Source organism: Leopardus geoffroyi, chromosome A3 (assembly GCF_018350155.1).
Source record: "Leopardus geoffroyi isolate Oge1 chromosome A3, O.geoffroyi_Oge1_pat1.0, whole genome shotgun sequence".
Taxonomy (NCBI): Eukaryota; Metazoa; Chordata; class Mammalia; order Carnivora; family Felidae; genus Leopardus; species Leopardus geoffroyi.
In genome coordinates this window covers 90,137,992-90,163,903 of record NC_059336.1, presented here as the reverse complement: position 1 = coordinate 90,163,903, position 25,912 = coordinate 90,137,992, and the positions used below count along the sequence as shown (strand labels likewise).

At 42.5% G+C, this 25,912-nt stretch overlaps 1 protein-coding gene across 2 annotated transcripts; it reads right to left on the bottom strand.

The window, feature by feature from the left end:
- Window positions 1-212: 212 nt before the first annotated feature.
- On the bottom strand, window positions 213-25,374 carry LOC123580962 (STAM binding protein). Of its 2 annotated transcripts, none has more exons than XM_045446488.1 (10): window positions 25,248-25,374; window positions 23,199-23,416; window positions 13,330-13,405; window positions 12,948-13,043; window positions 11,505-11,871; window positions 9,048-9,172; window positions 8,032-8,169; window positions 3,132-3,244; window positions 2,237-2,336; window positions 213-873 (listed from the first exon to the last, which is right to left on the bottom strand). In XM_045446488.1, the coding sequence occupies exons 1-10, from the start codon at window positions 25,326-25,328 to the stop codon at window positions 817-819; spliced, it is 1,371 nt and encodes a 456-aa protein (XP_045302444.1). In that variant the 5' UTR covers window positions 25,329-25,374; the 3' UTR covers window positions 213-816. The 2 variants fall into 2 exon arrangements, with proteins under 2 accessions (XP_045302444.1, XP_045302445.1); XM_045446489.1 differs by having other exon boundaries at window positions 25,174-25,249.
- Between the last annotated feature and the right edge of the window lie 538 nt (window positions 25,375-25,912).

The window sequence follows — 25,912 nt, the reverse complement described above, 5'->3', positions numbered from 1 at the left end:
AACAGAGAATTTCACAGCCCTGGAAGACGCAACAGGCAGACAAAAACCACTCAACAGTTCACTGTGAACTGGGACACACCTTCAATACCAGCACAGCTCAAATTCCATTTTCCCCTCACCTTTCCCCAAACAACCAGACCTTTCAGTTAGCCTGTTTAGACAACACTTGATCAAACAGATCACTCTAGGCACACACACACACACACACAAAATAAGTTAATGGTTATTTTATTGTAGAAGAAAAAATATCCTGAAATATTTGTTAAATAACAATACTTCCTGACAAAAATCATTCTTCAGGGTTTTCAAGCCCCACCATCTGGTCAAGGTGGGCTGTCCCTCATCCATGTAATAAGCTTCATTAATATTGTCATAAACCACAGAAAAACCCAAAGATTTTCTAAATGGCTTCCAAATTTCTGCAGAGATGCCCTTAAAAATTCCAAAGGTAAACAATAAACAAGTTGGCAGAGAAACCAGAAGGCTAGCTGAGAAGAAAAAAAATGTTAACAACTGGTGAATCTAGAACAAAGGGTATGTAAGTGTTCACTACACCATTTTAACAACTTAATTTTTTAATTGCAGCCAGACTGAAAAGTTGTCTAAGCATGGTCATGCTATTCTCCATACTTGCCTAAGAAATACAGCCAATTATTTTTTTTCAAACCAGAAACAGAAAATCAGTTTTCCCCCAGGTGATACTCACTTTCAATTCTGTCTAAAAAAGCTTTCAGAGCTTTCTGGAAAGTTTAAATTAAGGGGCTACAGTACACTGGTATGGTTTTATAATTCTTGGGAGGTGTTCAAGTCAAGTTCTCATCGAAGGTCTGTGATGGTCACTGCTCTGTCCACAACAGTCACGTGGCTGCAGCTCTACAACAGGGAAAAAGAAAGAAAGAGAAAGTTCTAAAAAATTCCAAGAAGTCATTTGTTTAAAACTTACTTAACATGCTTATTCTGACCAGCGGTTCCCAGTCTGGAAGCCAGGCTGCTACTTAAATGGCAGTTATGGTAAGGGGTCTGGGAATCAGTTACTTTCTAATCCCTACCTATACATAGCCTGAATCAACGTGGGCCCATATATCTTCATTCACTTTTCAAATGAATGTATATTCTAGAGACATTCACAAAATACAGACTTATTTGAAAGAATTGCTGAATTCGTTAGTTTTTTGGGGGTCACTATGTCAACCAGCTAATATAGCGTACCCTCTGACACATGGGGAACACTTACTTTTGGCATGCAAAGAGGCCTTTATAACAGAAAACCTGGGCACTTTTCTTGCAGCCTCTGTTTCATCATCCTGGTACCTAGACACTTATTACATTCTAAGGCAGACTGACCTATTTTTCAACAGATCTGTCAGAAAGTGCTTTCTCATGCTCAGCTGAAAACTCATTCCATGAGGTCTTAGTTTTAGTTCTGGGAGTCCTAAGAAATGCACTCGATACCTTTCTATACAACAATTCTTCTGAAACTTAAAGCCGGTTTTCAGAGCCTCCCTGAGGTTTCACTTCTAAACATCCCCAGTTCCTTTTATGTGACAAGGTTCTGAGTCCCTTTTCCATACTGGTCACTTTTTAATGAACCCAAAAGAAATAACATCCCACAGCCAGCAAGGAGTGAAGCAGCCTATCACATTAGATTTGAGGGGCAAATTGAAACATACTGCTCTAACAGCAACTGAAACTTTTTATTCACAGAATACAACTTAGGAAAACAAGCTTCCTAGAAAGGTCATAAAAATCCCTATTATTTAAGCAAAATTGCAAAATCAAATATATTTTACCTATCTTAAATGGCTTTTTTCCTTTGAATTCAAATCCCTTATCGAAGTACAGGCTTAGCAACTGGTGTTGACGAAGGGAAAAAACCTAACATTTAACAAGCCAGCTCCTGCACCAGGTGCTTTCTGCATATTACTTCATTTAATCCTCTCAATAACCCTATCAAGTAGGTATTACCATCATTGTCATTCCCCTTTACAGATAAGAGGCTGAGGCCCAGGAAGATGAAGTCTGATCAAAGTCAGACAGTCCTTCGATGGCAGAGCTACGACTCAAATCCACTGCTATCCCACACTGCTTCCCATGTATGTCCTTATTGGGAAGATTTGCAAAGATAAGTGACGAGGCTGATCTTCTATGTGGGTCAGAAAACACAATGCACCTCATCAGCTCTGACCGTCCTCCCTGCTTGAAGCACAGCCCTGATTTCTTCTACACAGATACATACGCAGAAGAGAGGTGGATCCTTGCTGTGTGGATGAAATCCTTTCTGGCGACAGGAGGAAATCTCCTCTAGTCCATGGTCAGTTAGTTTAAAGAATCCAGTTCTGCAATAAGAAAAAGCAGGCCCAAATCAAGCAAAGGTGTCTACCCAGTCCCAAACACACACACAGAACTCATTTTGAGACAGCTTCAAAACTATGCTGGCACACAGGTCTCTTTTCTGGTGAATGAATCAGAGTTAGGGAATGACTCATCACTGCCACCACACTAGTTTTGCTGGGAGAATTCATAGTAAATAACAGGATTTAGAATGAAAAAGAATTTAACTGAGATAATTTGTTTGATTTTAAATTCTCTAATCTGACATCAGTCTTTTGAAATTCCCATTGCTTCAAGTCAAACACTTCAAATTTCTTATGTCCTTTTCTTAGAAAAGCATTGAAATTGTTGCTTTGATATCTTTTTATTTTTTTATTTTTATTTATTTATTTATTTATTTTCAACGTTTATTTATTTTTGGGACAGAGAGAGACAGAGCATGAACAGGGGAGGGGCAGAGAGAGAGGGAGACACAGAATCGGAAACAGGCTCCAGGCTCTGAGCCATCAGCCCAGAGCCCGACGCGGGGCTCGAACTCACGGACCGCGAGATCGTGACCTGGCTGAAGTCGGACGCTTAACCGACTGCGCCACCCAGGCGCCCCGATTTGATATCTTTTTAAACAAGAATAGTAGGAGTATCCGGATATGGTGCTTAAAAGGAAACCTTTTAGAACAGCCAGTTAATACCACAGTCTATATACTTTACACAGAACAAGGTCTTCCAAATAGAGAACTTTTCCTTGGAGGCTTTTCCCCACTGTCTCCTTGTAATGCCCAGAACCACATCTATGTACTTACTCCTGGAACTTGGGGGAGCAAACAATGGCTATTGACTCTGGCAACATCATCTGGTAGGAACAATGAGTGTGTAGGTCAACACTGGAGAGGAAGGCGGTCTGCGTGGGATGAGTCTGAGAAGAGAAAAACATGTCTGAGACCCTCTGAGTGAAACAGCCAAGCCTGGCCCATAAAGGAAACAGACCCAAATGGTTCTCAATAGCTGGCCACAATCCCCTCACAAGTACAAAGTCACTGGCAGCCACAAGAGGGTATGCCTGAAGTTCATTACTTTTGAGCACTGTAAACAAATATAGGTTAACATGAGTATGAGAGGAAACTCATAATTTCTAATTGATCATCAAGACTTATTTGGCCCCTCACAAGCTCTCTCAGGGCAATGGAGAGTCATCCATTCTGGAATAGATGGTATATGCTGTCCAATATTTCAAAATGATAAAAGTCAAGGACTTAACAAACCACAGTTGGATGAATGATTCCTCTTCCAGACAGAAGTGTTAAAAGGTCAAGAATGAGTGTGGAGCTCTACGGGCAATGACAAAAGCTGTCCTATGGCTAAAGCATACCATCCAAGGATAGGAGAAGCAGGGGACAATAGTAGTTACATCATACAAAGGACCCTATCTTGTTTGGGAAAAGGACCAAGATACTGAAATTTGAGGGTAATCAGTTAAAGCACCATCGAAATGTACATTCAGTTTCTATTGTTTTCAATCATTTAATGTTTTATTGAACACATTCTTTGTATACAAATGAATAACCATATAATGCCTTATGTTAATCTTAGAAGGGTGTGACCACAGAGAACAAGAATGGAAAAAGACGACCCAATAGGACTCAAAAAGACCACCAACCTTCACTGACAGAAAGCACAGAAAATAAATAAGTGTACTTGATCAGCATTTTCAAACCTGCCATGTACAAAATGAAGCTCCTGAGGAGCCTGTCAAAAGCACAGGCTCCTGTGCCCCACCCCTAGAAATAGCCATCCTGAAATTTTAAAAAGCCATTCAATGATTCTTATGTGCAGCATCATCTGAGAAGCACTACCCCACAGAATGCTGTCACCAGCTCACTGTGGAAGAGGCCTGCAGGACAGGAACGTGTTAGCTGAGTGCTGACAGCAAATCCACACGCAGATCCTAATGGGGCAGGTAAGAACTTTGGTGACTACAAAGGAAAAATAGTTTCTACCTAATAATATGATCCTACAGACTGCTAGGGACAAAAGGCCTGTGCCAACACCTTTCATCCCACAGTTAGAACAAAGAATTTTAACTGGGAACAAACGAGGCCATGGAACAAGCTGATCCAGGCCTCTGATCTAAAGTAGAAAGACAATATAGGGATACATAGGAGCTCAATAAATAATTGTTAAACTAAATCAAAAAACCCTGTCTTGAGTCTCTATTCCCCTCTATTGTGCTTTCTCTTTCTCCTTCCCTTAACAATTGGATTTCTTTAAAAAAATAGTTTTGTCCATCATGCTGGAGACAGAGGAAGGCATTTTTATGAAGAGAAAACAATAAACCAAGGGAGCAGAAATGAACAAGAACAGCAGATGCTGGGGGCAGCCTCGGTGCCTGGATGGGAGCAGAGCAGCCATAGGACAGGGATACGAGCTAAGGCAGGGCTGAAGCCAGATGAAGGAGTCTCCCGAATACTGGACTGGAGGCTCACACAGTAGTTGGTGATCAATACATGACCATACAAACTTTTTGACCTGGGAACCTGATTTTACAGCTGGCAAAGTGGAGAAGGAAGAACTGATCTTCTGCATAATTCTCTTGCCAATTTTAAGATCTGAGCAAACCTTACAGCCTGCTTGCTTGTTTGTTTTTAATCTCCAGTTAGGAAGGAATGGCACAGAAATTATCATAGGGGAAAAGAGCTGAAATACTATAAACTTCGGCTCTAAATTTGTTCCTAGCTGAACCCTGATTTAGAAATCCTTTTATTCATTTGCGGCTGAATTCTATCTGCAGTCTAAACCGTGATTATTCCAAACTTTCCCCCATCTCCTCCAGTTCCTAAAACCACCCGTCTCCCTCCTGCCAGGCAGTGAATCTAGACTGCAACACTGTTGAATGAAAGGAATTCCGTCAACCTCTCCAAACAGACCTCCAAAATCTCTGTATCTTTCTTTCCTCCTTCAATTCTGTCTCAGAGGGATGAGTGTTTTCTCCCCCATATGAAGATGAGCCCCCTTTTTGTACTTTTGATTTAATACTTTCCTACCTCCGCATTCCCTTGTCTCTGCCCCTTTACATCTCCTCTCCTGGCTCCACTATGCTCCACTAAGCTCTGCTGGCTCACTGGGTGTACAAACATATTGAAACAACTACATACAAGAATGTAAGTAAACCTTAAAAATGTTGAGCAAAAGAAGCCAGATACAGAAGAATGTGTATCATATAATTCTATTTATATGAAGCTCAAAACCAGGCAAAACTAAACTGTTGAGTTCAGGGATATGCATTTAGGGTAGTAAAACTATAAAGAAAGCAAAGGACTTCTGGAAAAGTCAGGAGAGAGACTGCCTGTATCAGAGGGGAAGCGGACAGGGCAAGAGCATGGGGGTGGGACCATGCCTCTCACAATGTTCTATCTCTTGACCTGCGTCATGCACGTACACAGATGTTTTGTTTCATGATTCACTGAAATATCCATTTACCCTTATGTACTTTCTTATATATTTCAAATACAAAGGTTTCAAAAAAACAAAATCAAAACAAAACACATGTTCAAGCCTTTATGCTAAACCATAAATCAAGCAAATATTCTCTCAACCTGGCTACTCCTTAAGCCACCATCCCATTTTCTTCCTTTCCCCGTGAGCTAAACTCTTCAAAAAATTGGTGTGTAGGGGTGCCTGGCTAGCGCAGTTGGCAGAGCACGTGACTTTTGATCTCAGAGTTGTGGGTTCAAGCCCCATGTTGGGCGTTAGAGATTACATAAAAATAAAATCTTAAAAAAAAATTAGTGCCCGTCTCACCATGACCACATCCTCGATCCCCATTACTTCTTAAACGTTTGCAGTGCTCTTCCTCCTCTGGCTCTGTGCCTTTACACTGTCCTTGCCCTGCTCTCACGCCTCTTTGCTTCATTACCAACTATTCCCTGCGCTCCCCTGGGTGGCCTGCCCCCAAGCTTGCTCTCCATTCTTTTCCAGTGCCAAGGCTTCTCAGGTCGGCTCTATGCAGAGGTCTCCCAGATCTCTTTCCCACCTTGACCCTGCCCCCCAGCGCCAGCCACACTGCAAACTGCCTGATAACTACCTCCACTGACAAAATGTCTCACATACACTTTAAATTCAACATGCTCAGAACTGAACACACAATTAGCCCTGCTTCCAAAGTAAGCTATCCTCCTGGAGCCCCTGTTTCTGCTTATGGGATAATCATTGCCAGCCCTGTGAGTCAGGCTTGCTCTCTGTCATCACTGGCTTTTACTCATCATCCTCTCACTCATTCCCCACATCCTCTGAAATTCAACATTCATCTTCTTCCCAAATTCAATGCCATCACCCTAGCTCTCATCATTAGATTTTATCAGCACGCTAACCTCTTAAATGATCTCCCTGCCTCGACCTACTTTAAAACTGCCTTTATGTTAGATATACTAAAGAATGACTTTGATCATATCATTCATTGCTCTACTCAAAAACCTTTAAAAGTTCCCCACTTACTAAAAAGCAGAACTATTCTGCCTCTCCACCCAAGATCCTCCCCCCAAGAACACTGCTCCAATGTATCACATTAAAGCCTATTTATCTACTACGATTCCTGACATAAACCCCAAACTGGACCTCAATGTCTTAGGAACACAGTCTGCTTATTCCAGTGCTGCCCCCTGCATATGGAATTCTCCCTTAGCCTATCTTGTCAAAATCTTAGTAAATCCTGCCAGGTGCAGTCCTTCCCTCCTCGATTTGATTGTGCTGTTTGTACTTCTCGAGGTACTTGGCACATTCTGCCTCCCGGGAAGACTTACTACTTGTCTCTTTGTCTAATCTACTTTATGAGACTAAAGTCGTGTCTTTCTCAAATTTGTATCCCCCAGCAGATAAGAAAAAAGTTCTCTACTTCCCATATACTATAATGGAAGATACACAATAGAAGGCAAATACTAATGTCACAGAATGGAGAAAGGACACAGGCACATGGGACTGCCTCCCAGGTCAGTATTTCCCAAATTGTAACATACAGGTATGTGTAATCTCCCCAAATCCAGAAACGAACTGACTTGCTTGTATGTAAGCCTATCACACAACACAAAAAGTAGCTTGGTTTGTGGAGTGACCGGCTGAAAAGGAATAGGAAGGAAAATGCAGAAATACTCTTTAGGGATAGAATTACCTTTTACCTAAATATCACCAGAAGGCTACAGAAGACACTTGAAAATCCACTATATTAAGGACCCTACTGGTTTACATAAAGGTGTATGCTGCTTTATGCTTTAACAAAGACCAAATGCAAGCATTTGAATTAATTAACTTCCTTGGTTCATTAAAATATTTTCAGGATATTTTCAGGAACACCATTTGTATGAAGTAGGCAGAACCTCCACAGTCAATATCCACATATACTCTAGGCCAGCATTTTATCACCATTCACACTCACAAGGAAACTGGGACTTTAGGGAAAGAAGTTCATTTTCATTAAACCATTTTTTTAAAATGAAGAAAATGAAAAAGCCCTAAGTAGTTCCCAGAAATCAATACTGGAGTGGAAGCAGTCAAGTATGCTAGGAACGTCAAGTCTGCATCTGAAGGAAGGAAAAACCTTCATCTAAATAATCTGCACGCAATTCACTTTGCTCAAAGAAAGAAACAAGCAGTGTGTTTACAACATGGTGAGAGAAGAGAGGACTAACCCTCAGAGAGCTCGGAATTGCTTACATGAATCCAGCCCAGTGTGATGAGACCCTGCTGATCCTGTATGAGGAAAAGTTCTTCTTCGTTCTCGGTGTTGCAATAATCAGATCCGGCACTTTGCTTGGGGATGAGAACATGGGTAATGGTGAATTCATTCCTCATCTGTCAAAGGAGAAAAACAGCCTGTCACCACTCCCTGGCACTTGTGCAACCCCACGTGGTCACAGCCGTGGCAAGTTAAACATCTACACAAGCGAAGGCCCTCCCCACCCCAGCAAGAGTCCTTGTGCTCCTTGAGTCCCTCACCTCAGCGGTTCCCAACCTTAGCTGCTCACGTGCACTGCAAAAGACACTCTGCAAAGCCACAGGTGCCTCTGGCTGCAGCCACAAGTGTCTGCCTGTGATTCCCAAGAAGCTCCAGGATAGTACCATTTCTCTTCTTTTGCTCATGTCTAGGGTAGCTTCCCTCTTACTGTTTCTCTTAGTCCTTCTCATCCTCAAAGGCTCAGTGTTAGTCTATTGCCTTCACTCATTTATTCATTCAGTAGTTAGTAATGGGTTCTTCAAGTGCCTCTATTCAGTGATCTTTCCTTCCTCCCAACCCCTAGTGCTCTACTGCGTATACCATTCAGCGTGCTATTTCTCTTCGGGGGTGTAGCTCCCATTGCTCCAAAATGCTTTGGTAGGTTTTGTGGACACATGCTGGGCTCATAGCCTTACATATGTTATATTCCCAGGCCTACCATAAAGCAGGTACTCAGAAACTGATATATAGGTAACGCTGACTCTTGGTCTCCCAAGTTTAGAATTAGCTATTTCTTACTACTAGAATTAAAATAATCAGTTCGATTCAAGGGACTGAGAAAATCAATGAAATGCAAGGTCACCAAATCCAAAGTAACAATGCATTATGCTATCCATGGTTCCTTCTGCAGAGGGATCGTTGCAAAGAGTAACTGACCCTGGATATCTTCTCTCAGAGTCACAGGAGGCCAAGGGGGAAGAAACAGGCTCAGCTCAGGAAAACGTTTGTTTTTTACCAGTTTTCCACAGAGAATTCCACACGTCTCTACTCCCCGGGCAGTGTTGGCACTGGCTAACTGGAGGAACTGCAGGCAGAGCCTCCCAGGCACCACCACATGGCGCAGTCCGTCGATTGTAGGAGCTGTAATGGAGAAAGGAGAAAAGTGTAAGACCACAGGGAGAGGCTTCCCAAGCAGGCCCCAGAGTAGGCAGTCCTGGGAGGGCAAAGCCAAATCACTGGGGTTCCTCGAACTATGGGCAGTGAGTGGGGATCTCAGCCTAACGACAGAAGGAAGAGGGTTGTGGGCACAGCCATTGCAAGTACATTACTTTAAGAAAACAGGCTTTGATCACTCAAGACGAGGGTAAACTACTACTTAAAACAAGTTCTTGGGGTGCCTAGGTGGCTTGGTCAGTTAAGCATCTGACACTTGATCTCAGCTCAGGTCTTGATCTCAGGATGATGAGTTCTATCCCCACATTGGGCTCCATGCTGAGTGTGGAGCCTACTCAAAACTAAAACAAAAACTGAAAAACAAAAGAAAACAAACAAGTTCCTGAGCTATCCAGGAATTTTCTGTCACAGTCTAACACAGAGGATAAAAAAAATAACCTCCTCACTCCACTGAGCTTTTATTTTTATTTTAAGTCTTTTATCTCAGATAAGAATATTGGAGAGTATGACTTATAAAGAAATACACCAGAGATATCCTGGGTAACAGAAAATACTTTGGATAACTACTTAATGCTGAATTTATTCATTTAGAAGAACGCTAAAGTGCCAAAACAAAACCACGAAAAACACATTCTGGTCCTCAAAAGAGGCATGAATGCACAGAGCAGCTTATAAGCCTGGTTCAGAATGCCAAGGATAGGCCCAGTCCCTGGACACCACGGAAAAGCCCTGACAGAGAGCCCACAGGCTCAAATTAGGGTGTTTTTCATGGTCACTTTTCATTTAAAAAAAAAAAACAAAAAGTACATGGGGTGCCTGGGTGGCTCAGTCGGTTAAGCGTCCGACTTCGGCTCAGGTCACGATCTCACCACTCATGGGTTCGAGCCCTGTGTCAGGCTTTGTGCTGACAGCTCAGAGCCTGAAGCCTGCTTCGGATTCTGTGTCTCCCTCTCTCTCTGTTCCTCCTCCATTCGCATTCCATCTCTCTCTCAAAAATAAATAAAGATTACAAAAAAAATTTTTTAAGTGCAAAAGGATGTTCTGTTTCTGCACATTCAACAGCGAGCTCTGAATTGCTGGAGAGGTAACAAACCAGGGACCACACAGTCACATGATAGTCTGATGACAATATCTGAGGATTCTGAATTAAGGCTTGGCACAGTCCTTTCCTTTCAATTCCATAATCACTTCCTGAGTGCATTCCAGTGCATACACTGTGCTTAACCTCCAGGGAACACAAATATGAATAAGACTCAAGCCCCAACCAGTAAAAAGTTAAAATCTAGTTACTGACAAATGACTACACTATCAGGTAAATGATGTCAACTGCATTACAGATAATAAGAGCCCTGAGAGTTTCAAGAACAGAATCAATCTGATTGAAGGGAAGGAGACCTGGCAAAACTTTAAGATGAGCAGGGAAGGCAGAAATAGAGAAAGGAGATTTTAGGTTCAGGGCAAATATTAACACACCTCTTTGGATAAGCTAGTCCAGGGGCTGCTCCGGGAACATGAGAGTCCAATCTGACTGGAGCACGGAATACATGTGAAGGAAGAGGCAGTGGTGGGAGATTAGCCTGCCAAGTATGTGGGGAGAAACCTAAAGGCCAGGCTTCGGGGTCTGGCACCCCTTGCCCACTCTCACATTGCCCTTTGAAGTGGATCTTCTGCAAAGCTGACTTCCTCATGTGATACTTGAAATTCCTTCCCCAAAAGATCTATTCTAATAATCAAGGTATAATCATCATTTTGCCACTATTGTTATTTTCTCAGATAGGCAAGCTTTGGTGAGAGGAGGAAAGACTGCTAATAGCTGTTATGACTAGACTGAATTATCACTGACTACATATAGTATTTACCATGACCAAGCTCCTTAAGGATTGGGAACACTTCCAGGGCAAACAGCATTCGGTAACCCTTTTTCACTTTTTAAAGGCCAACTGCTGAATTGTAAAGTGGCGCTATGAAATTTCCCTTCCAGAGAACCAACAGTGGTCTCCGGTTCACTGAACATTTCGAGTCTCTATATAATCCTTAAAAGCTGAGGGTCTGACTTTCAAGGACATTGTGAGCTCTTCCAAATATCGACCTGGGGCCAGGTAAGTTACACGGCTTAAGCAAAGGCCACTTACATACTATGGCCAGCGTGACAGGACACAGTATGGCAATACAGATCAAAGGGGCTTCTGTGACCAGAGCCTGATGAGTGGGATAATGGAGGTAATCTTAGGCACCCCCCTCAATGACACTCTGTTTGGCTGCCCCTGACATGGAAGAGGGCATGAACAAGTGGACTCACTACTTTCTGAGTTGCTCAACGCTCCAGGTTTCAAGGACCTGTCCACCACGGGTGGCTTGGCAGGCCTTCCCGCCGTATTACAGTCCGCAGGCTGTGTGGACGTGGCAGGTACAGTGGGGAACACATCTGGGGAGGGCTTCTCCAAGTCAGGCACCAGTGGGCCCCCTAGGCCAGGGTCCACCTTCCCAAACTCCTGCACGATTTTCAGTCGCTCCTTTTCCAGCTCCTGGTTCCGGATCATCTCCTCAAAGGCATGGAACTGCTCCTGCTCCAACTGCTGCTGTTTCTGCTGTGCCACCCTCTGCCTCTCCTTCTCCAGCTCCTGCTGGATGGCCACATTCCGGGCAAGCTCTTCCGCTTCCCTCTTCTGCAAAGAAAGGAGTTAGGCTTAACAATTGACACCTGGGTGACTTCACATCTCGGGGGGACAAGGCTTTGCGGCAGGGATTTCCTAAAGCGTGCCCCTGCTCTGGCCCAATTTCCCAACACGGAATCTGTGCCTCCTTCGGCAGCTCACGTCTGCCCAAGTGGTCACCGCTTGTGTCTACCAGGCCACGGCAGACCTACTCTTCAAGGACAGTGACGGTCCCGACCCCCTCAGTACCCTTCCCCAATGGCTCTTACTAAGACATTTTCTTCTTAACTGAAATTTTGATGCAACTTACTGTTCGCGCTGCATAATCTGTATCAGACGCAGTTTTATTCTCTAACTCTACCATGTATACATTCTGTATCTGAAGTAAGGGGGTCTTTACAGAATTTTAACCCAAAAGGAAGCCTCCAAAATTGAGCTGGTGACTAGCTCAGTACGAAGTGACATTTTAAACTAACAAGAAACATCAAGTAACAATCACCCTCATTAAGGTTTTCACTCACTTGGTACCTTAGAAATATATGCCTCATGGCTGTTTACCTCTCTGCTGATTTTCAACATCAGAGTCCAGAACAGGGCTCAGCAGAGCGCTACAAAATAATCTGGAGTTGCCGGCAGTGCGAATTTCACATCTGACACAGACCACAGGCAGTGCCTTGGGAGTTTCTCCACGTGCTCTAACTAACTCTTCCTAACAAGAAGCATTTGAAAATAGCTTGAAAAACAAGTATTATAAACAGGTATAACCAAATGTGAATCAATACCCCCAAAATTCACTGATCTAAAAACTTACGTTTCAGTGAAATGTTTCACTGCTCTTAGGTTCTCCCTCTAGATATAGCACATAAGCAACAGATTTTCTGTCCCTCAAATCACCCTCCAGGACAAGCAGGCTAAATATGTTAGAATCCTCAGCCTAAACACTTGTGTTCTACTCTTTTGAGTTTCTTGCCTTTGCTGAAAAAAATAAACTATGACACTAAAATCACAAGACCTGTTAAAATATTGTATCGCGATCCTAGGGCACAGCCTAAGAAAGCAAAATAATTTCCTTTTTATTATATGCTTACCTTTTCTTCATTATATTCTGTATATTCTTTGGTATATCGTTTCAATAGCTCTGCCTTCAGCTCTTCTGCTTTGGGAAATGCAATCTCCTTTAACTTCTGAGACACAAAAATCAAAAACTGAGAATTAGGATAATTCCCAGCTAATGAAGTAGAGAAGTAAAGTGACTTAAGACAACTTGGCAATGGCAACAACGTTTCCAAAAACAATGCAAAATACCCCCTACTGTCCCATACCTGCTACTTCACAACTGATCTGGTGAAATGGCCTTATTTCCTGTTGGCGGATTTGATGCTCAGATGCAGACACCACTACTTTTACCTTGAAGTTAGTCTGTGCTGCTTTGAAGCTTTTAGATGGGCAACAGTGAGAGTGAAGACCCACCTTTACTGTGTCTTTCTTTTCAGGAATGACAGCCAATTTGTAATCCCGATGCTTTGGTAGTTTCTCAATAAAGAGCCTAAAGGAACGGATCAGAATGATTATCATGCAAAGAAAATGCCCAACAGACTCTGAAGCAAGGCGACTCCCTTGTCCTGCACCCACTGCAAGACGGGTTTCCAGACATTCAGGGGAGGGATAATACACACCCAGTGACCATGTTCCCCACCCACCTCCAACCCTATGTTTCCCTCCTCTCCCAAATTAGGTGCGCAGGAAGCACTAGACTCCCACAACTAAAACGATGAGGGGAGAAAAGCAAACCTACCTTGTGCCCAAAAATATACCTCCAAAGAGATTCTTTTCTTATTACAGTGACAGGCTTCCAAAGGAAAGGGCCTCTGTCACAAATTCTTCTTCAAATAACAGTTTGGCAGCCAAGGGCAGGAAACCCATGTTCTATGATTAGCCCTGTGACCTTAACCTTGGCTTCTTTTTCTTTGGGATCCATCCTCCTTCAAAGCAGAATATTCCTTGCATCATACTAAGCACTAAGATGCTTAGATGGTACATGTGTTGTGTATACATTATGTGCGTGTTACGTTGTAATTTGCATTATGGTCCTGATAAAAAGTTCTTAGAGAAATATAAGAGCTAGATTTTCTCTTTACATTTTGTCCCTGGCTGTAAAGCTCAGTGGGAAAAATATTCACAGATCTCTAACATTAATGATGTCTATGTGGGGACAGTGAAAGCACAAAGAAGTATTTGTCACAACTTGTCACAACCCAAAGTAGTAGATTAAGAATTCCAAAGCCAGAAGACCAGTTCCAGAGTCTGCTCTTCTAACCACTGTATCACACTGCCTCCACATGGTCCTGGAATGTCCAGAACTGTTGGGGGGGGGGGGGGAGGGTACTGAACAAAGACGTCTTTTAATAGAAGTTGTAATATATACAAGCTAAGGCCCAAAACAAATCAATTGAGGGGAGTTTGCCCACAGTTCTAAAATACTGTACTAGTTGGGACTAACTGACTCTTTTCTATGGACAGCTCGGTAAGGGGAAAGATGACCCCCACGAGAGCAAACTCCTTTTATTTTCTTTTTTTTAATTTTAATGCTTTTATTTAGTTAGTTTTGCGAAAGAGTGGAGGAAGGGCGGAGAGAGAGGGAGACAGAGGATCCGAAGTGGGCTCTGCGCTGACAGCAGTGAGCCTGATGCAAGACTCAAACTCAAGAACTGTGAGATCATGACCTGAGCTGAAGTCAGACGCTTAACTGACTGAGCCATCCCGAAGCCCAAAGCAAACTCTTTTCATTTTTTTTATTTAAAAATTTTTTTAATATTTATTTTTGAGAAACAGAGAGAGCATGAGCAAGGGAGGGGCAGAGAGAGGGAAACACAGAATCCAAAGCAGGATCCAGGCACTGAGCTGTCAGCACAGAGCCCAACGTGGGGCTCAAACTCACGAACCATGAGATCATGACCTGAGCCGAAGTTGGACGCTTAACCAACTGAGCCACCCCAAAGCAAACTTTTTTTAGATGAGCCCTCCTCCCTTGGTTCTATACTAGGCACATGAAATTTTTATCTCAATCCAATTTGACAAGACCCTTCAGCCAAGGATGAATTCTAAAATCAAAATGATTCTAAAACACTTCCCTTTGAGTTCATGAAAAAGATATAAAAGTTTCCTTGAAGTCTGTATTTAAAATAAATACAGATTTGTTTGTTCACCAATAGAGTCTTTAAGAAGATGTTGAGATAAGTAAGACTAGTTCTTGTGTTCAAGAGACCTATAATTCAATGACTCTCCCTTGGCCCTAAAAGACCAAGGTACCTGTTCATAACTTTAGCAGGCTACATGTGCTTTGTTTGAAAGCCCGAATCAGCCAATATAGTACCATGTCGTATAAACACCACACTTTATATTCACTTGTGCTATCAGCCTGAAGAACTGTGAAGTCCCTGAGGCCAGAGATTCCTGTGTCTTGTGCTTCTTTGCATGTCCCTCTAAAGCTGGGACAGTGCCTGGATGAAGAGGCACTCAATAAATATCTGAGGAATAAAATGGTCTTAAAACCTTTGAAGGAGCTGAGTAAAAAAACCCAAAGTATAAAAAAGTACATATAGTATGCTATAAGTATGAAAGGGGGAAAATTCCGTATGTGTACGTATACATACATTTACTTCCAAGTACACAGTAAGTCAGGAAACTAAGGAAAGTAGACGGCAGGGGAAATAGAGCAGATGGGACAAGAGTGGGAGTGAAACCTCTCACCATACGCCTTTTTCTGTCATTTTGATTTGAACCATGCAGTGGAATCTAGTTTATAAGTAAAGATGAAACTTCTAGAGCTGTACATGAATACGTTTCTCTTGTTTCCACAACTGTAGTCAATTTTCTGAATGGGGAACATACAGGCAGAAGGGTCTCTTGAAAACAGAACTGGCAACGTTGCCCATTGCCTGTACAGGAGTCAATAGTGCTCAACGTTTAGTTTGCAGCCTGCCTGGGCTCAAATCCTGGCTTGGCCATTACAAGCTGTGTGAATTCCAGCAAGTTACTCAGTCTCACTATGCTTCTTTATGTGTGTGTGTGTGTGTGTGTGTGTGTGTGTGTATGTGTATATGTATATGTGTATATATATATATATATGAGTTATATATATGGAGACAAACTAGTACTACCTGATAGGGTTGCTGTGACACTTAAAGAGATTAAAAAAAAAAGTGCTGAGCACAGTGCCTTGCACCTAGCCAACATCTACTATGATTGCTCTGTATGCTATATGATTGTTTTTCACTAATAAATAAACAAAAATTGCGAGCAAGAAGAACAGATGAAGATGTGAACACCAGGGCTAGAAGTGTTCTAGGTGTAGAATACCTGTGGCCCAGAGGTATACTGTTCTCTGGGTTAGATCTGGTTGCAGCCTAGAAAGGGAAACGTACCAAAGCAAAGATGTGTTGGCAAAAACACAAGCAAAGCAAACTATTAGGACGATGGGGATAAAAAGAGATATGCAGAAAAGGAAACACAAAAGGTAAGTATATGAAATGGTATTCAACTTTACTTATAATGAAAGAAATTCAAATTAAGATGAGGTACCATTTCCATATATCAGATTGGCAATGGCTTAAAGGTTGATTATAACCAGTATACACAGGGTGTTGGGAAATGGGTGTCCTTAGACACCCTTAACAGGGCTGTAATTTGATAATACGCTGTATTATCACAGGACTGTAATTTTCTTGGGGGTGGGGAGGGGAGACAACTATTCAAATTTTAAAATTTGTATATCCTTTAAACTCACAATTCCACCTCTAGGAATTTATCGTACACAACAGTACAAAGATATAAGACTATTCAATATAGCACTGGTCATAAAAGTAGAGAAAAACTTAAATGAAAACTTAAATGCCCATTGATAGGGGAATATTTAATAAATTATGCTGCACTCAAATGTGAAAAACAACATAATCATTCACTCATTCATTCGACAGATATTTACTGAGCATCTACTATGGGATCAGGCATTACTGTAAAGGCTGGGGATTTGGCGATGAACAATCATAAATCCCTCCCAGCAGAGGGTGTACATTATAGTGGGGGGAACAGACAATAAAACAAAACAATATATATATAATCAGTGCCAGGAGAAACTCATTAATAGGGAAGGGGAATAGGAAGTGACAGGAGAAGGAGTAAGATTTTAGATAGGGCAGCTAAGGAAGGCATCGCCAAGAAGATGGCATTTAATTAAGGACTGGAAGGGAGGAGGCCATAAAGAGACCTGGGACAAGACCGTTCCAGGCAGAAGAAACAGCCCTGAAGAGAATGAGATGGATCAGTATGTCCTAGTATGGAAAGATATGACTGTTAAGAAAGCAAGCTGTAGAACAGAATATATTGTATGATCTCATTCAAGCTTTAAGAAAAAAAGGATAAACGTGTGAGCCTATGTGCTTGCACAGACATATACATTTTCCTGGACACACAAGAAAGGACAGTGGTCACCTCTGGGGGATGTGACTCTTCTTTTTGCTTTAATATTTCCCTCGCTGGATAGTTTGAGAAAAAAACTAATTTAAAAAGCCAAGCAGAAATTCTGTAACATGGATGGCTAAAAGACACTCCTCTTATTTCTTCCTATCTTAGAAGTTACTGAGCAAAGTGAGCACGATCACAGATGAAAACCCTCTTCAGTCTGTAAGCCCCAATCCCAATGGAAAACATTGTCAATGCAGGTGACAGACGACTTTCAGAAAGCAGGTCTGTGTTATAGGAGGCTCACACAGCAGACGAGAAGTGCCTAAGTCCTCTGTAACTCCCTTCTGTGTAGCCTAGTCAATGACCATAAAAAGCTGTGAAAGAATTCACTGCCTGGATTATTGTCTGTGCTCATCATGAAAATATGTACTGATTTAATATGCTGAAGATCCTGCTATACTGGGGTCTGCAAAAGGCAAAGCATGCCTACTCTGGGGGGGAAATGTGCTTCAGATCATTAAGATGCCTGAACTGCCCAGGGAAAAGAACAAACATGCCTTTTAAAATCCGGAATTGAAGTACCCACAAAAGGTCTAGAACAATGACTTGCAATAGTGGGGGAGGCAGAGGAGTGGTGAGGTAGATGCCTGCTCCCTTCCCTCCTCCCTCCTCAGTAGTAATAATTGCCAAAGTGAGCCACTGTTACTGACAAGAATCTAACCAAGTAAAATGCGGTGGAAAAACAGACTGAGAATATTAAGCCAGAACTTTTTTGCAACTCCTACAGCTTGTCAGTTCACAGAATCAGAATTAGGGTCTTGAAGATACCTGCAAGAAAAATGAAGGTAGCTACACGTTTCGCTTCAGGTCAAGCCAATCCAACAAAGTCCCAAATTAAACTCCGAATCTAGCAAATTAAGTAAATGAGCTGCTTCATGCCACCATCTTCTCACTGAGCTCTCCTCCAGGGCCTACTTCATCATATTAAATGGTCCTGTAAGTGGGCACCATGTACAGGGACAGACTCCCCATATTGATCTTGCTGTTAACATGGATATTCGTGTCACTCAAAGCAACCCCAAGTCACAGAACAATATCAGTTTAAGTACTCTTAATCCTACCCCCTCTTGCCTATTCAAGAGTTTACTGCGACAGTTAAATTCTCTTTTTGTGCTGTACTATCAGCCTCTCCTTCTTCACAGGTTCCTTTCCATTAGCAAATAGTATGCTCTAGAATCTCCCATCTTAAAATACACACCACACATTCACATACTCCTTGTCCCCCTTCAATTACTTCCTCATTTTTTCACTTCACTCTTCCTACCAAACTCCTCGAAAGAGTTATCTATGCCTGGGCTTGGCAAAATACAGCTAATAGGTCAAATCTGGTTTGCCATCTGTGTCTGTAAATGAAGTTTCGTTGGAACACAGCCACACCCATTCGTGCATGTGTTATCTAATGGTTGTTTTCACACTACAAGACAGAGGTTGTGACAGAGATCAAATGGCCTGCAAATCCAGAACTATTTACTATCTGGCCCTTTATGAAAATATTTGCCCACCTCTGGACGGGACTCACGGTCTCTACTTTCTCATTGTCCCCTGACTCTTCAGCCCACTCCAATCTAATGTCTTCTTAGTCCTTGTGGTGAAACTGTTTACGAAGATCACCAATGACATCACGACACCAAACCCAAAACTTCACCCATCCCATCTGACCCTTTCTCACACAGCCTGGTCACTCTCCTGCAAATGCACCATTCTCTCCTGGATTTCCTCTTGCCTCTCAAACCTCCCTTTGAGTCTCTTCTGCTGGCCCGCCCTCCCTCCCCAACCAACCTCAGGTCTCTTCTATAGTCTTTTTTTTTTTTTTAATTATTTTTATTAAAAATTTTTTTAATGTTTTTATTTTTGAGATAGAGAGAAAGACAGAACATGAGCTAGGAAGGGGCAGAGAGAGAGAGAGAGAGACAGAATCCAAAGCAGGCTCCAGGCTCTGAGCTGTCAGCACAGAGCCCGACGCGGGGCTCGAACCTACAAGTGGTGAGATCATGACCTAAGCCAAAGTCAGATGCTCAACCGACTGAGCCACCCAGGAGCCCCTATTCTACAGTCTTATTATTAAGCTTTCTTGATCTTTGAATGTGTCAGGAATCCTTCTGGCATCTGATGAAGCTCATGGACCCCACAGAATAATTTTTTAAAGATATAATACAAAACATAAAGGATTACAAAAGAAGCCAATTCTACTGAAATACAGTTTTCAAAATATAAAAATTGTAACATGTGCTTCTTTATTAATATATTATTAATACATTTTAAAAAGGATCTCTAACTGTGGCTTCAATAACAGTACTGTAATTCAGAAGCAGTGGCAAGTGTTAAACGCTATTTCGAGATATCAGCATCAATTGTAATGTGATATAAAAATAGTGATTTCTATTGGTGACATTGTGAATATTATTATTACTGTGCAAAATTGAAGGAAATGCTGAATTTTAGTTAGAGGTTAGTGGAAACAAGAAAAGTTTTTCCCAACCGAATTCATGGAGTCCAGATTCTACCTCTGAATCCCTGTGGGGTTCCAGGACCCCAGATTAAGACCTATATGCCAGAAGATCTCAGCGGTTATCACGGCTTCAGAACTGTCTATATGCAGGGGACTCCTAGGTTTGTATCTCCAACCCAGACCTCTCCTCACTTCAGACTGGTACATCCAGCTTCCTAAACTTAACACCTTAACATGTCAAGAAAACCAGGCCTGAATTCTTGAATATCCTCTCTACTCAACCCCTTTTCTACACCGTTCTCCCCATCTCAGTGAATAGGCCAGCACATCCTAAGTTACTCATGGCAGAAACCTGAGATCAACCTTGATACCATCATCCCTCCCAAACTGTCAGTAAGTCCCATAGACTCTACCTCCAGAATACAAATCCACCTGCTTCTTTCCATGCTGCCACACTCCACCAAGCCATCAGCCTCTCTCTTGAATTGCCATTAAGAGTATCCTAACTAATCTCCCTGCCTTCTCTTAACACACCCTTCACCATTTGCAACATGGCAGCCCCAATTTATATATTCAGAATATAAGTAAGATTAGGTCATAACCTCTCTTAAAACTTAAAACTTTGCAATGGCTTTCTAACGCTGTCAAGATAAAATACAAACTCCTTACTGTGGTCTGCATGATTCTGCTCCACCTGCCCTCAGCCTCATCTTATTCTCCCCCTTCAACTGCTACCCTCCAAACATGATGATCTTCTTTCAATCCTTAGAACACACTAAGGTAATTCCTACCCAAGAGCTTCTGAATGCAGTTACACCTGCTTTAACCACTCTGGTCTATGCTCTTGGAATGACCAACTCTATGGCAACCTTCAACTTTCAGTTTAAATCTTACCTTCTCAGACAGACCTTACTCTATTTGACACCCTTGGTTATTTTCTGTCACAGCACTCTCTTTGTTCCTTTCACAGCATTTGCCCTACTTTGAGACTAGATGTTTATTTGCTTACCTGTTTACTGTCTTCTCCTATAACTAGAAAGGTACACCAGTAAAGGCAGGGGCCATGTTACTTCCTATATATCCAAGACCTAGAGCGGTGCCAAGCAGGTAGCAGGTGTATGCAATATATATTTGTTGAATGAATATGGCCTGAGGGCAAGGGGCAACAGAATCCAGAAGGTCCTTCAGAAAATACTTGGTAGAGTGATTCTGTGATTCTAATTAACTTTCTCAATTATGATTCTTTGAAGAATTGTGCCCAGGGGCCTCATTCTGGAAGAACTCTCCACAAGATTACTGGAAATATTCAGGAATATTATTTCTACTAGCAGCAAAAGAAAGGGACAGTAGTCAAGGAGATTTCTCGGGAAAATAAATTTTGTGCCCACTGTGCCAAGGAATAAAAACACTCATAATAGCAAAAGAGAGGCAAAATTTATAATTATATATTATTATTACATACAATTATAACTCTATGAAACTTTATCAACACTGAGGTCACACAACAGGGCACGATGGCATGGATGGACTGCACGATCTCTGAGGACACAGGCACTACTTCTAAACTTAAAATAGACAACAGCAGTCCCTTTTCTACTAAAGGGACTCTAAAATCACAGTACGAATCCCAGGAAGTCTGCTTCTGTGCTACTTTTCTTTAGAGTACTGGTTCTCAACCAGGGCAATTTTGCCCCTTAGAGACCATCAGGTAATGTCTGGAGGCATTTCTGCTGCCGCAATTCAGTGAGGGGGAGGGGTGCTACTGGCATCTAGTGGATAGAGACCAAGGATGCTACTAAACACTCTACAATGCACAGGGCAGTACTCACAACAAAGAACTATTCCACCCCAGATGTCAATAATACCAAGGTTGACAAACCCTGCTGCGGAGTAGTATGGGATCAAAAACTTAACATGATACAATTGAATTACATTGATTATTTTTGGGAGGACATATAAGAAACTAGTAAGGGTGACTATCTCCGGGGAGGGGCACTGAGATTTTGGGGAAAAGAGAAGTGATCGGGAGACTTCACTTTTAAATGTATATATATATCCTTTTGTGCCTTCTGAATTCTCCACCATATGTACATGTTACCTTTTCAAAAAATACCTAAAAATAACCAAAAGTAGTCAGTGTGGCTCAACACTATGGTCTCAACTCTAGCTTCAACTCACAGAACATTACCAAAAAGAAAACAAACAAAAACAGGGCCTACGTTGTAGACCGAATCCTGAATTAAGAGTTAGGTGGGGCGCCTGGATGGCGCAGTCGGTTAAGCGTCCGACTTCAACCAGGTCACGATCTCGCGCTCCGTGAGTTCGAGCCCCGCGTCAGGCCCTGGGCTGATGGCTCAGAACCTGGAGCCTGTTTCCGATTCTGTGCCTCCCTCTTTCTCTGCCCCTCCCCCGTTCATGCTCTGTCTCTCTCTGTCCCAAAAATAAATAAACGTTGAAAAAAAGAGTTAGGAAATCTGAGTTTTGTCACTCTAAAGTGTGGAACAAAGCAGATCACTAAGCCCAGAGCATATTTCCTCACATGTAGAATAGAAGGACAATGTATCCTTTCAATGCACACACAGCTATGAAGATCAAATGGAATAATGCAGGTGAAATACCTTAGGAACTATGAAGAGCCATACACACACATTATAGTTATTATTTTTTTAAAGGCCTTGGTATTATTATAAAAGAACAAGACCAGAGATTATAAATGAGATCCTTTAACAGTATTCCCTTCCTAAATTACACATCATTTCATTATCACTGGGGATTTAGAAGTTGTCCCTGTTAATTATACTGACATCTATTTATGCTGCCTACCCTAAGAAGCTAAGTACCTCAAGGGAAAGGTCTTATGATGAGTCACATGAACTGTAGGCGGTCAATACTTATTTGATGATTTGCGTGACTATAATAAAGGTTAAGAAGAGAACCCTTTTTCCTGAATCACTCACTTTGTGACAAAATAAGTAGAGGTGAGGAATTTTGGCTCTGCTACCCCTCAGCAATAATGCTATGATTAGCTGCCTCAATAGAGGACAGGAAAAACACTCATCAATACAAAACATGTGTAGTTTAACCATCATCTCCCTTGTCTAACAGCTGGGCCATGTGGGCACAGGCCAAAAAAGCTAGGTCTCTTACTCATGAAATCACTGAGTCATGAAAATAACACTTTCAGTACTCATGACTCTTTATGTCAAGGACAGTCGGTATGTAGGAGCTGCCTGCAAAAATGATTAATGCTAATGATGTTGTAAAGTTCTCTACTTTTAGCAATTCTGGGCAGAATAAATGAGCACATGAGCAGAATGAGTGAGGCATCAGTCACCGGAAAAGAAAAAGGAACCTGGAGGTGTCTTACGTGATATACTTGTTATAGAGGATGAAGGCATGTTCAATGTTGCCTTCCTCAGAGTAAATGGATGCCATTCGGATAATCTCGACTCCAGAGCGGAAGTACCGTCGGGGTGGAATGTCTTCATTTATCTCCACTGCACTACCCATCTGGGAGAGAGCCCTCACCCGGTCTTCGGGCGGAAGGCTCACGTCTCCATGGTCAGACATCAGGACCAAGAAGTTCTGAGACAGAAAAAACAGGTGGCATCAGCACCATGGTCCCCATCACAGCCTAGTACACAGTAACTGGTTATCCCACAAACTTCTACCTTATGAAGAAATTAAGAGAAAAATACCATATGCTGTGGCTTGTATCGAAGAAAGTCTCCTTCCTACAGGAAAGCTGAGACCCTCAAGGAAGCCCACATCACAATGACAGAAGTACTGGCAGACTCAAAAGCCTACAATCTCTGTGCCATAATTACGTGGTACAGGGAGTAAACTATAACGGGTGTTCGGTTCTACTCTTCAAGTTAATCATTCTCTCTACCATTAGGTGGCCCTGCCATAAAAGGAAGGATGGTATCTTATATTTTTGGCATTATTTCTCCTACCAGCTACCCATTTCCATCTACTCCAGTACCTGACATTGTATGCTCAATGAACTTTCATGAAGATTTTTAACTGATTTCAACTTTGATCATTTGTATTTAATGAGAGTAACTGACATTTTTCTATGGTGTACTTTTTCACATCTGAATACAAGGTGAGGGGAACTGGTCTGGGAACAAATGCTCACAATCCTAGTTCTGCTCACTAAACCACTATTCCAGTCAATCCACAACATCATTCATCACATCAGGGTAAGGAATTTAGATCTAAACAAAACAAAACAAAACAATTTACTCAAATCTATCTTCAAAGACTAAGCATTCTTCAAACAACAAACAGGCACAAAGGTAACTGGGAATGCAAAAAACAAACCAACAAAAACCCTAAGAGTTTTCCCTTCCTGTGTTTCAAATCGCAGTAATTCTACAATCTTTCTAGACACTCTGCTGTTAGAATCAGATTCCAACTTCCAATCAGATAACACTCTACCATCATTTTCAAAAAGAATCTGGGTATTTGTTACACATTGAGTTACAGCACACCCTAGCCAGCACGTTCTGGTATATACAAACTGTATATACTAGAATTCAAGGCCCTAAGTCTACTGTAACCCATTTTGTCTTCGATCTTAAATTTGCTCCTTCCCAACAGAGATCTTTTTCCTCCAGTCAGGATTCTGTCCTGGATTCTGTCCAGAAATCCACACATTTGTTTCATTTGTCTAGCCACTGCTTTTCTGTTTTCCACTCCAGTCCCTTCCCAAGAGGTCTCTCTTGGCCAATTCTATCTCTAGGTCACACTTCCCCCAAGCTTCCTATCTAGACACCCTTACGAGTAGTCCAAAAACTGTGCGGACGACCAAGGATGCAGAGGCATTCCATCTCCCCAAAGCCTTTTTAGAGGCTCAGAAAGCTGCTAAAACTTTCCTAGGTTGCCTCATTAGTAAACTCAGTCCAGAGCCCATTAAAACTAACTGAAGCAGACGATGCTTGTTGCGCCTCAGTAGCTTTGAGAAGAGGATCTCTAGGCGGATGGAACCCCCTCCCGAGGCCAGCAGTACTACAGGGCTGAGCAACCCTCCAAAGAGGAAATGCGGCACCCGCAAACAAGGGGGAAGAGAGGAGGAGGTCTAGGGAAGTAGCAGGAGTGCGCAGAGGTGGTGTATTCAGTAAAGAGGGACCTCCTGACACCTGCTTGAGGCCCCCTTCTTGAAGGCCCTCAAACCCAAGCTGTCAACCCAGGGCAAAATTATTCAAGGTTTTCGGGTCTTTGGAGCGCGGCAGGCGGGGATGCACTGGGCCTGGCTGGGACAGAAGCCATCAGTGGTCTCGCGCGCGGCGGACCGGGCAGAGGGCGCGGGGGGAGAAGGCTGCAGGCCCCACACTCACGGCGGCCGTTCCCTTTCAGAGTCCGAACAAGCTCAGTGGCCCAACCCCACCCCATTCCCAGGACCCTTCCCCACCTGTCCCCGCGGACGACACTCGGAGCTTCCGGAAACGTCACATCCGGCGCCCGCCCCTCCTACTCCCGCTGATCTACTCATTATACTCTCAGGAACACCGGATCCAGGGCGGCGAGCTGGTGGGCGGGGCTAGAACCGCCACCTGCGAAAATACGACCAATGAGAAGAGGGCTCCACGTCGGCCATCTTGGTAAAGGAAAAGCAACAAGGAAGAAAGGGAAAGCCAAGTAATTAAAGGAACCAATGGCCAAGCTAACTTATGTTTTTAGAATTAAAATGATTTGGGATCGAGTTTCCTGCCAGATAGCCCCTATACCACACTCACACAAATTCACAAATCAACATTCAAGGAAGGAATTACTGATTCAAGTACCTGGCTAAACTGACCAGGGTTTCTAAATCCATGAAAGAAAAACTCCTTAAAACTTCAGCTTGCTTTTGTCACTACCTGCACAAAATTGATAGTGTGAGGTATCAGGCTTCTACTGCCTAGAAAAAAACCTTAAGATCAACTTTTTTTTTTTTTTTAACGTTTATTCATTTTGGGGGGTGGGGGGCAGAGAGAGCAGGAGACACAGACTCCAAAGCAGGCTCCAGGCTCTGAGCTGTCAGTACACAGCCCCTCACAGGGCTCGAACCCACGAACGGTGAGACCATGACTGGAA